At 43.8% G+C, this 12,889-nt stretch overlaps 1 protein-coding gene across 2 annotated transcripts in view; it reads right to left on the bottom strand.

Moving 5' to 3' along the window:
* Nucleotides 1–3,178: 3,178 nt before the first annotated feature.
* Nucleotides 3,179–12,889, bottom strand: part of Phlpp2 (PH domain and leucine rich repeat protein phosphatase 2) — a 78,193-nt gene continuing 68,482 nt past the window's right edge. For both annotated transcript variants that reach the window (XM_057753735.1, XM_057753736.1), the window contains exons 17-19: nt 12,408–12,602; nt 10,868–11,099; nt 3,179–7,888 (exon numbers count right to left, since the gene is read on the bottom strand). In XM_057753735.1, the coding sequence (XP_057609718.1) occupies nt 6,737–7,888; nt 10,868–11,099; nt 12,408–12,602 (1,579 nt within the window). In that variant the 3' untranslated portion in view covers nt 3,179–6,736. The remainder of the gene's footprint in view (nt 7,889–10,867; nt 11,100–12,407; nt 12,603–12,889) is intronic.

Raw genomic sequence — 12,889 nt, 5'->3', positions numbered from 1 at the left:
TGGGGGAGGGTATTCCATTGGAATTAACTTTTGGTTGTTTTTTTTTTTTTAAACACAGTCTTCATTGGCTGGAGAGATGACTCAGTGGGTGAAGGCATCTGCTTCCAGGCCCGATGACCTGAACCTGATCCCTGGGGCCCACATGGTGGAGAGAGAGAATGAACTCCCTCAGGGCTGTCCTATGATCTTGGGCACACCATGGCATTTTCACAGGCACACACACACATAAGTAATTCTTGTGGGGCCTGTCCAAGATAAAGGTTCAAAAGTAAACCTCAGGCAGAAATGGGAAAATAGGTGCTGGAGAGATGGCTAGGCAGTTAAGAGTGCTTTACTGTTCTTCCAGAGGACCCAGGTTCAGTTCCCAGCACCCACATGGCAGCTCACAACCATCTGTGACTCCAGTTCCAGTGATTCAACACAACATTTTGCTGTCTGAAGGCACCAGGCACACAGGCAGGCAAACACTGAAATGTTAGATAAAAACGAAGGAAACTTTTAAGCAAAGCTTAAAAGCAAAGCTCAGGAAAAACAGCCACCAGGAAATCTGATTGACATGTCTGCTTCACTAGGGCACCCTTGGCCTGAGTATTGACTCGTGCCCCACACTAAGACTTAATATGAGTGGCAAGGGAGCCTTAACAGTAGTGAAATTCAAATATGAACCCCTCAATAAGAGACTAGCACCCCAACATACCATTCTCATTATTTACCAGGTATTCTTCTGCCCACCTTGGGTCTTTCACTGGATAAAGGAGACTTTGACCTATGACCCCAGTCCTGTGCCCAGCTGGCTCCTCAGCATTAGCTCCTCTTCTGATTTGAGCCCATCAGTGACTAATCACACTGCCTAAGTCCGGGGTTCAACGCTGCAAACCCTGTCAAATTTGATGGGAATCACTATTGGTGAGGCATGCTAAGACTTGTTATCTGAGTGTTACAGATGAGGAGACAAGGTCCAGGAAGGGCAAGGGCTGACGTTCCTTACCAGTGACTCACTGCATGGCATCATTGTACAGTGGTAAAGGCACCACCCGTCACTCTGGTGACATTCAGCACTGATGACAGAAACTGCCAAATACAGGTTATCTTTCCTAGTCACAGAACCTGTAAGCAGCAGAGATAAACTTGGACACGGGCTAGAGAGAGGCTTCACAGGTAAGAGCATTTGCTGCTTTTCCCAGAACTCAATCACGTGCCTCACAGACTCTTATAACTTAAGCTCCAGGGACCTGATATCCTCTTCTGGACTGCACACGTGCATATACCCACCCTCACATATATATACAATTAAAAATAAAATTTTATATTTTATATAAAAATTTTTATATAAAAAATTTTATAAAACTTAGAACCTCTCACACTAGAGGATATTAGAAGTAACAGACAAGTTCGTGTGGCCTTTTGGACACCAGGGAATACACCACACAAAGTGGAGAACAAACTTGGAAGTATCACTTTTGCCATCCCAGCCTATGCCATGTGTCTCGTGTGACCGAGGGAATCAAGAAGTGGCGGTTCAGTGATTGGCCAGCACACTGCAAGAGCTCAGTGTGCTGCGGATAAACCAGGCTTTTAAAAATGCCCATGCCAGATGAGGAAGTCTGCAAGATGACTCTAACTTGGCCTTTACTTGGACCGAGTGGTAGCTGATCTTGCTTGATCAAAATCCACAGACTAGATGACACCTAGTGAGGGCAGAGGTAGAGTCAATTTAGAGGCTTAAACTGGATGATAATCATCTTGTAAGTCCACACTCGCCAAGTCTAAAGTCCTAGTGCCCACATTATAGAATGTGGCTCATCAGGGCCAGTTGGCTCCTGGCTCCTGTGTCACCATCAGCTATGACTTAAGGAGCTGTAACAACTCCTAAGCCAGTTTCCTCAGCAAATAACTCTCATTTCAGAACTATGCTGTCTGTAGTGATTTTGGGGAGTGTCTCACATAGCTCAGACTGGCCCCACACTCATTATGTAGCCATGGCTGGCTTTGAACTCCTGAGCCCCCTGCCTCCACCTCCCAAGTTCTGGAGTCACAGACATGTGCCACTATGCCTAGGTGGCATTTCTTTAAACTTAACAAAGAAGAACCTCCAGTGAATGCGTCTGTGTTGCTATTCCAGCAAAAGGGTGTAATGGATTGGGTGTGGTCTGTGTGTTCTCCAGGGATCCGCTGTGACTCAAGTCTTGGTCTACAGGACGGCTGCTATTTTAGGGAGGTGGATCCTATTGGGATGCTCCTAGGTCTCTGGGAACGTGCTTGCGGCAGATGGTTGTCCTGGCAGCTCCTGGTCACTATCTACCATGTGAGCAGTCCAGAATTGACCTGATGGTGTAGCCCTAAACCTTCAAAACTGAGCTAGGAAATAAGGTTCGTCTGGTTTAACACACCCCTCACTGATTACTAGGGTCGATTAGGTCTGTCTGGCTAAGTGGTGGCCCCTTCCTTTGCCACTATTTCATGCATCTCTGAAAACAAGCCTGTTAGAACTAACTGCCAAGTAACCTCAAAACTGTGGACTAGCCAGGCGGTGGTGGCGCACGCCTTTAATCCCAGCACTTGGGAGGCAGAGGCAGGCGGATCTCTGTGAGTTCGAGACCAGCCTGGTCTACAGAGCTAGTTCCAGGACAGGCTCCAAAGCCACAGAGAAACCCTGTCTCGAAAAAACCAAAAAAAAAAAAAAAAAAAACCAAAAAAAAAAAACAAAAACTGTGGACTAAACAAACATCTTCCTCTTCCTTAACTTCCTGTTACAGTGACACAGGCTGACTAGTAGAAAAACGTATTTTCATAAGGGGGAGAATTTCATAAAGGGTAGGTTTATGAAACCTACTCCACTGGATGGCCCCAACCCCATGCTCTTATGGGCAGTACTAACTGGACTTAGCAGGAAGTTATAAAACAAAATGGATGAGAGGGGGTGTGCTGGAGGGAGAAAATGGGACATACAGGATCATATTTCCTTGTATCCCTGTATGAAGTACTCAATAATAAAGAAAACATTTTATCCATTGTCTTAACTCACAGCTTATAGTGTCATAAAATAGGTTTTGCATTTTGTTCTTCTTTTCCCCCTAAAAAAACTAGAAAAGTCCTAAACATACTTTTAGTAAATAACCTAATTCTGCATATAATTATAGTTCTTCATAAAATATTTATAAAGCAAAGGCATGGAAAAGATACTCTATTTTATTTTATTTATTGTTATTATTTTTTTACAAACAATAGATTTGCTGCAACATGCTCTGGCTCATATTATTGAATTAAAAAATTTAACACATTTCAAAAATATCAAAAATACACTATAATGAGTCTTAGGACTACAATACGACAATGATTGCACAAAAACCAAAGATATGAGCCCACTGTTTGAATGACATCCACTGGCAACAGTGAGAGAAAACCCTATAGCATTTGGGAGAGGTGCATGAGATTTAGATACAAGGAGCTAATGCTGATTGGCCGATCACCGAATGACAGTACAGAGCAGATGTATGTAGCTGCTTCTCTCAGTCTAGAGAGTGCTTGCCCAAGTACAGGGCAAAGTCACTACCTGGAGAGAAAGATTAACCTGCCTTGGGGAGTCTGAAAGGCTCCACCCAGAAGTAAAAAGTGACACAGACAGTTCTACAGTGATGCTGCAGACATCACCAGATGGCTTGGAGACGGATTCTTTAGTAATTGGTACATTTATCAGTAACAGCCAAGTGCTCCCTTATGGAGGTCTCTTCATTAATAATTATTGACTAGGTAGAGACAGTGAGCCTGCGGTTTCCAAGTACCTGCTTTTGCTGAAGGGCTACACAGAAAGAGGAGCACTGTTGGGTATTCAGAGGATCGGCCCGATCTGACTGCCTGGAAAACAGCATTCGTCACACACAGACTGTAATAGCACCCAGAGATTACCAGCTGCTTAGGCGGCTCTTCCGCACACCACGGAAACCAGTTCACTGATTACTGCACGTGTGCGCTCCACAGTAGTGTGATCAAGCCTTGCTTGTGTCAGCAGTAGTCTGCACAATGGCTGGACTCCAGAGCGGCACCAGAACTTTATTTCAGGTCAGCATTGGGATTTTCAGCTGTCTGTCCACTGGGTTAAAAACAATACCTTGACTGGAGGGCACAGACATTCTCCCTTGCAGGGAGCCTCCGGAACTGCACCTACAGCCCAGTGCTCTTCCTTCAGAAACCCTGTTTTGTTTTGAGGAAGAGACTCATGCATACCAGACTGGATTTGAACTCTCTCTGTAGCCAATGATAACCCTGAATTCCTGATCCTCTTGCTTTCACCTCCCAAGTGAGGATTTGCAACTGCATACCACTGTCTCACCACACCTGACCCCACAAAGTCTCTTAAATGAATTAAATGGGAGATGCAGGCAGAGACTCAAGAATCATACAGAGGGTGGGCTCCCTGTAAGAGGTAACTGGTACTCTGGCCACCTGGAGAACACACACTCTAAGTAAGAAGAAGGGGTCTTACTCACCTGACAGCCCATCCAGGTAACAACATCAGCCAATCACCTCACAGCCACGGGAGATGTGTATTATGTTTTAGGGATTGGGCTATGGCCTTTGAACCCTGTTTTTAATACAGAGTAATGACAGGACATGAAAGAAAGGCAATTACAAAAACAGAACCATTGGTTTTGGTTTGGCCTATACTGAGATTTCTCAACACAACCTAAGGAATCCTGAAAACTCCACCACAAAGGACAGTGGAACTGCAGAGTTCTGCTAGCCCAAAAGCAAGGATGTTCATGTCTGTCAAGGTCATTTCAGGCCTGGGTTTTGAGATGACATTAGTGAATGGGGTGATAAACAAACAGAAGACAAGGAAACAATTCACATATAAAGACACTTTTTCTAAGACTATGCTACTGAAGTGCTATTTTTTTCAAATAACTGATTTCTCAACATCACTGCTGTTCTACAGCTCAAAAGATCTGCAGAGGAGGCTACCTTACGTCATCCGTACCATGTGTTTCTCCTTCACTCTCATTCTCCCATATAAAAATAAGGTGGCAACAGTTTCTCGTCTCACTAACACACCCAGACTCTGCACAAGCTACTGTGCCCCCACCCCAATCAAAGACCTGAGTTCTAACATTTTCCAGTAACTGACAGTAGTTTGACAGAGGAAGTTAAGTGTTCCTGACGACTTGGGACTAAACATTAGGTACCACTAGAGTGATACAGCATCTCCCCTACCCAAGTGTAACCCTCTGGTGTGCACATGAGTGCAGGGCACAGGGCCTCTGGAGACAGAGTATCTGTGAAAGATCATCTGTTCTTTAGTATTGCTTTAAACAAAAACTTCCTCTCCAAACATAAAAGAAAATACATGCTTTCAATCTTATATTTAACAATTTGTTTCTGATAAAGCAAATTAAAGATTGTTCCAATCTATTTTTTAGTTATGTAATACTCTAAAACTTCACAGCACATTTTCCATTGAGTAAAATCAAGCAATCCCAAAATTTGTATCAATAAAAAGGAATTAGTTTCCTATGTAAACCTAACAGAAATATACAAGAAGCTGTAATTTACTATGGTTATGTGGAATATGAAAAAAGTGACAGGTTTTCTGTATGCTTAGCAATTTCTGAGTTGAACAGTCTTTCTTACCCTGGTGTTGAGTACTCTGAACCATGTCAGTGGAACCAGCAGTATTCAGAAGGGTCACACACTGTCAAACACTCCAGGGTGAGTGTTCAAGTCACTACCACCATTCTAGAAAAACATCCTGCTCTTGAGAGAGGAACAAGTCTAACCTGTGAACTTTGTCTACCCTTATGTTCCTAGTTGGTCGTCAGTCTACCTGTCAAGAGCTGTCCGCCAACTCTCACATTTAGGAAAGGAAGCCAATCCACAGTAGCTGCCTTGGGATCCTAGTTCCAAGTAGGGATCAGCTTATTCAGGGCTGAGTCTCTTTGATTTGGGGGAAGGAGTCTTAGTTCTCACTCCATCCCCATCTTCCTCTACAGAATAAAATCCTCCCACCCCAAGTTTCTAAGTTTTCATAGTCTAACATTCAATAGATCAATTTCCGCGACCCTTCCAAGTACTCTCAAAGGCTCCGCCCTCAATTACTTCACCTACGGACAAGGGAGCTGGGCTGCCGCTAAGAAGATTGGCTCGAGTGCAGATTCAAAAAAAAAAAAAGATTCACAGTCAATGAAAAGTGCTCTCATTACATAACATTACATACATAAATTACCTGCTTGATTGGTTCTGTATCTCCAATAGACATCATTTTGATAGGCTATATTCTCGTAGAGAATGAAAAGCCATGTGACTAGTCACATCACACCCCTAGTTAGTCTGAGACATAAGGTGACTTCTCTGTTACAGAGACCCATCAGCAGCAATTAGTAAAGAGAATCAACCTTCGGTTACTTTCTCCACAGAAACAGTCCTTTTCCTGCCCAGGCAGGCAAATTCTCAAATGATCCTAGGAGAGGAAAGGTTAATGGCAGGTGGCAGGACTGACACAGAATAACATCTGCTGTCTCCCAGCAATGATGCCAGGAATCCAATGACGGTTCAATGTGAAACTTAACACTGATGGCGGTACCAGCTCATCCAGAACCAGACCCTGATAGTGCTCAACTTTTTGGCTCCAAATTCTACTCCACACATCTATGGTTTGAAACACTGAAGCAAAGCATCTCCTGAAGGTCCCTTCCCCAATATACCACATAGCCCTCCCTCATGCTGTGCCCTTGGGGCAGAATCACAGCGCTGTATCAAACTCCTCCAGAGGCTCAGTCCGGTCCTCTTCACTGGGCTCGGGCTCAGGCCTGTTCTCCTGGTGCTGCTTCATTTGCTCCTTCACTTCTTCTTCCAGGTCACGAGGTACAACAAACTGATCCTCTGGTTCCAGCTGAGTAGGGGCAGCAAAATAGCCAGTTTTCCTTTTGGGTGCTTCTGTAGCCACCTCAATGAGGTTCAGGCTGTCTTCTAGGGGCACAATGGAGCCATTGGAGAGTTTCTTTCCATACAGGCAGGAAGTGGAGGGAGACTTCTGTAACTCCATCTTGTCTTTGTTCATTGGCAAAAGTATACCACTATTCACACTGTTCTGTCTTCGGATCCCCAAAACCAAGCCTCTAGCATGTTCCTCTGGACACGGGGTGGAGTTCTTGGGGAGAGCAGGGGAGCTCTCAAGGTCTCGTCCTCGGCAGCAGTGGATGTCCACCTCCACCTCCACCCTGCTGCCGTTGCTTATGACCCCTTCAACAGGCTGCTCATCATCACTGTCCAGTCCATTGTCGGACTGATTGCTGGAAAAGGTAGCACAAGAAGGCTGGCGCTGGAAAACTCCTGAAGTGGGTACTGGGTGCAGACTGCAGCGCCTCTCTGGCCTTGGAAGCAAGCTAGCCTCCAGGCCCACAGTGTTATGCTCATCAGAAGCAGTGGAGCCCACTTCACTGCTCACCTCTGAGGTGGACATCTCGCTGCTGAATTCTGAGGCAATCCCACTACTAGAGGAGGGAGTGGTTGGCTTGGGGGCATCCTTAATGGTGGCAGTTGAAGCAAACCCCACAGGACCTGGAAGAGTGAGTCCATTCATTTCACAGGTGCAGCCTTCCTCACCAATGTTCAAGTAAACCACCATTGCCCCCACGTTGTCCTGACAACCATAGCTCTGTGCTAATGTGCACAGCTTCTTAGCAGCAGCTAATGGGTCTTGAACATGTCGCACTGCATTGACAGCTTCTAAATATGACAAGTGTTCCCATAGTGCTTTGTTCCCCAAAATAAGCAATTCATCTTGAATGGTAAGTGGAATGGAAGATATGTGGGGTTTGGGGAGGATCCATGGGTAGAGGTATGTACATCCCAGCATCCGGGTACAGCAGGTTACCCCATTCACCTTGTTGTCCTAGAAGTGAGAAAAACACAAATTCTAAGAAAACACAAATGCTAGAAAGAAAGCATTAGTGATATGCAACTTGATCTTTTTCTAAGTCACAATGTTTAGGGAGAAAATGGGGCCTGGCATGGGCTTTTGAAACCTCAAAGCCCACCCCCAATGACACATTATCTCCAGCAAGGCCACACCTACTCCAATAAGGTCACACCTCCTAACCCTCCTCAAACAGATGCTGAAGCATTAAACAAGTACCAATTGAGTCTGAATCTCAACCTCTCTTTTGAGACTGTGACCGGAATGAATGGACTCAACAAGTACCTGGTGAGTCTAAACCAGGAGAAAAAGGAATTGCCCTGGTTGCAGATGGGATGGCCATATACTGGACACCTTTTTCATATTGATACCTTTTCATGAAAAAGAAACACAATCTCTAACATCACTAACATGTTGATTTCATGGCTGCAGTCATTTTCTGAGTGAAGCAAGGACTATGGGTTTACACTTAGAAGAATTTGTCACAAATACTAAACTTTATTTTCTTCATATAAAATAGAAATAAAAGTACTTCCTTCATGGGGGTTAAAATTATAAATACACAGTACTTGGAAAATAACATGTCTGTGATTAAAATAAACATAAAGCATTTTACAATTTCTAGAGTCTAAAAAAATTCTAAACATTGTCTATAAGAAGATTATTCTGTGCCAGGCAATGGTGGTACATGCCTTTAATCCAGCACTCGGGAGGCAGAGGCAGGAGGATCTCTCTGAGTTTACACACAATCACACACACAATATAATAGGGGCATAAAGATTGTAAGAGCCAGAAGCCCACTCCAACATCTGCTGGGAGATAATGTCTTCTATATATGACAAGAACAACAAATTCATGAACTCTGAAAAACATGGCTCCCTAAACAAGACCTGCACAATGACAACACCAAGTGGCACACCAATGTGGACGGGGAAGATCTCATGAGGCCCTACCACTAGATGAAGCGCTACAAGCAACTAATGGCTGCTGAGAGGAGGAGCTGAGTCTTCTTCAGGTATGGCTTCCAGACAGGTTATTTAAGACCAAGTGGTCAGCCCTAAACACACACATGCATACATGAGCAACATCAAATGGACCTATCAGTATGCATGTGTGTGTTTATAGAATAACTGAAGAAGAGGACATGAATTTGAGAGGGAGTGGAGGGAATACAGAAAGAGTTAGAGGGGGAGAAAAAGGGTTCAAAATAATATATAGTACTCATGTATGAAATTCTCAAAAAATATTATTATTCTCTTAAAAATATTTTTAAAGATTCAGAAAAAAATTAATTATAAAGCAAACAAAAAAGACTCAAAAGCTTATGCTTTCTCAAAATTAATTCAAAATAAACCACAGATTCAAATTTAACAGACAAGGCAACAAAGTTTCTAGAAGATAAAACAGACAAAAGCATGAATAACCTTGGGTTTGTCAATACAGTTCCTGATTTAACACTATGAAACAAAAACCAGGCAGAATTTCAGTCATTAAAACTACTCAGGTGTGACAGATGGCTCAGCAGGTAAAGACACTCATCTGCTGTGTAAGCCTGAAGCCATGAGTTAGATCCCTGGAACCCACATAAAGGGGAAAGGAAAGAACTGACTCCAGAAAGTAGTTCTCTGCCCTCCACATGCGGGCTGTGACTGTGTGCCCCCTCCCAGTTCCCATCATGCATACACACATAATAATAAATAAATGGAAAAGAACAAAAAACCCTTTTCTTCTAAAGCAGTGGTTCTCAACCTTGTTAAAGCTTTAACACCTTTGTATTATGGGAACCTCCCATGATAAAATTATTCTCATTGCTACTCTTCATAACTGTAATTTTGCTACTGTTATGAATCATAATGTAGATAACTATGTTTTCTGGTGGTCTCTGGTGACCCCTGAGAAAGGGTTGTTTGAGCCAAAGAGATCTCAGCCCACAAGTTGAGAACCATTTGCTAAAGGTACCATTAGGAAAAATAAGCCACAGACTGAAAAATATTTACTGAGCACATATCTAATAAAAGACTTCTTTCTAAAATATACAAAGAAATCTCTTGACACATGCCTTTAATCCCAGCACTCAAGAAGCAGGTGGCTCTCTATGAGTTCAAGGCCAGCCCGGTCTACAGAGTGAGTTCTAAAACAGCCAGGGGTATAGAGAGAAACCACGTTTTGAAAAACTAAACAAAAAAATAAAATAAAAAAAAAGGAAAGGAAGAAAAGGAAGGAGAAAGAAAGAAAAATCTCTTAACACTCAGCCATAAACAAAATACCAACCCCATTTAAAATGGGCACAAGACATGCATTCTCTTTGCAGTAAACAATGTTCATATATAACTGCTAATTTCAGAAGCAAAAGTTATGCTAATTTCTAGGAGAAGAAAAACTACAAAATAGCTGCTTGACACTTCATACAGAAAAAACAGGAGCACAGTGAACTGTGTGCAGTAAGTACAGGTACAACACAGAGACTGCATCTCAGCAGGTCTTCCTGCTGAGAATAACAAAGCCTGATGCCCTAGGGCCTCACTAAGGTGACCACAACCTTCACATTACCTGCCAGCCACTCACTTAATCACTAACTACAACTTTTCACTTTTGCTTTGTGCTAGTCACTAACTGCTCAGTGGGTTTTGTTTTATTTTATTCCGAGACAGGGTCTCACTGTGTCATTCTTGCTGTCCAGAACTCCCTACGTAGTTTGGCCTTGAACTCACAGATTCACCTTTCCCTCCCTCCCTCCCTCCCTCCCTCCCTCCCTCCCTCCCTCCCTCCCTCCCTCCCTCCCTTCCTCCCCCACCCACCCTCCCCAGGAGCCGGGAGTCAAGGCACCACACTAGCCTACAGAGTTTCTTTTAATGCTGTTACTGAAGTCACATGAACTGAAACTTCAGGGGATGAACACAATTTATAAATAAGTCATCTGGGGAGGAGACGTGACTGGCCGAGAGCAAGATGTACCTCTGTTATGATGGCTTTCTGATCCTTCACTCTCTGTGCCTCCTCTGGGTCCTGCTCCAGGCTGAAGATTTTAGAAAGTGATACTGGCTTCCCACCTCGGCACAGGACCGCTTGGCATGTACCAACGTTGGCTACAGTCAAGCTAAAACTACTTGTTGGGTCAGCAGTGTCAGGTCGAATGTAGCACAGGAGAGCAGAGGAACCCAGCTTCTGGCCAGCCATTCCTAATTTCCTGTGTAGAAAGAGAAGAAAAAAAGACATGGCAGCTAGTTTCAGAGAAAAAAAAGTAGTCATTTCTAGCCATGGCAAACTCCTAACCCTCATCCACCCAGGGCAGACTTGCTATGGGTACTGGTGGTGGTGGTGGCGGTGGTGATGACTAAGACTTTAAAGGGGGTTGTATATGGCACAAACAGGGGCATCTTTCTGCACTGTTTCTGTGTCTGATCCAAGACTCCCCATTCAGGAGCTTTTAGACTTCAGCACATCAGGTGCACGTGGAGGGCCTGATCACGGCTAGAGCAGAATGCTGGGCCTGGCCCCACCCTAGAGCTTATGCTGTGGGGCAAGAGGCTGTCCATGTCTAACAAATGTCTAGTAAGAACGCTGAGAAAGTTGGTCCTGGAAAAACACTTTGAGAAGGAGAGAGAGGCCATGACTCGCCTTGCATTTCCTCCACATACATGGCATTCGTGTGACTGCAACCTGGAGGCAATACTAATAATACACAGCAGACATCACCAGAAGAATCTAGTTTCAAATTTCCTTTTCTTACTTGTTGACTATAGAGGCCCAGCAAATTCTTTCTCCAAGAAATAAAACTGATAAAATCCCTACCTATTTAGTTTGTTTTGAAAGGTAAGGATGAAAACTATGTGGTACAGTACTCAGTACTTGGCAGGTTCAAACTTAGAGCTCCCTTTTACAAACTTTTTCTGTCAAGTCTCTAGCTCAATACTACAGAAAAACTGACTCCTTTACCAACAGCCTGCTTCTTAACACAAGATAAAACCAGCCCCAGCTCTAGGCTGCTCTGCTCTGTAAACTAGTCAAGTTTACAACCTTAGCACTCTGTATCCTTTAGGCTCTCTACCTGAAGTGCAAGGCAGATTTTTAGGAGTTGAGAAGTGAGGTTTTTGCTTTTAAGTGGCTCAGGTGTTAATGAGAGAGAAGAGTTAAATAAATCCCAATAATAAATTTTCAAACACATAAACCTAACAAGTGCCTGTTGGTCTCCTGTAGGTCATCAGCTAACTCTGGAAAATCTTAGGAAAGCACACAGCCTTCTTCCCCTAAATGTTCACATACATTCAGGCACATAACCTTTAGCATACATGTGCTGGCCTTCCCAGATCCATAACAAAAGTGGGCAGATGACTCCATAGATTCTTACCACACTCTGCTGATACCAAGAGAATGTGGCACAGGAAGATACAACATCTGTCTTTGATCTTGCATCTATAAGTAATGACCTTCAACTTCTGAGATTCACTTTCTATAAGAAAAGTGGAGTTAGGGATTAGTCAACCCACCTGCTTACCTGTGAGATACCAAGAAGGTATTGGCCATGAAAACTGTGTCATTTGTTGAGTGCTGTATTTCTTCCAAAAGCACATCTGCCATTGTACACTGCAGCAGACGAGGGAGCTCCTCATTCCGGTCCCCATCAAACATGCCATACACAGCTCCTACCCCCTCTGCAAAGTTATCCATAGCCAAAGCAGACACACACAGTCTGAAAAAAAGAAGATGAGAAACATAATCACTTCTTCAGTGAATGTTAACTAGGAGGTTACTAGACAAGATAGGCAGCATCTGACAGAGACAGCATCATAAGGAAAGGGGATCTGGTCATAGTCACGGGCTGGAAATGGTGATTAAGAACTCATTTTATAGCCGGGCGGTGGTGGCGCACGCCTTTAATCCCAGCACTTGGGAGGCAGAGGCAGGCGGATCTCTGTGAGTTCGAGACCAGCCTGGTCTACAAGAGCTAGCTCCAGGACAGGCTCCAAAACCACAGAG

This window comes from Chionomys nivalis, chromosome 21, assembly GCF_950005125.1.
Source record: "Chionomys nivalis chromosome 21, mChiNiv1.1, whole genome shotgun sequence".
In the NCBI taxonomy this organism is placed as follows: domain Eukaryota; kingdom Metazoa; phylum Chordata; class Mammalia; order Rodentia; family Cricetidae; genus Chionomys; species Chionomys nivalis.
This window is presented reverse-complemented; position numbering and strand designations above follow the sequence as displayed.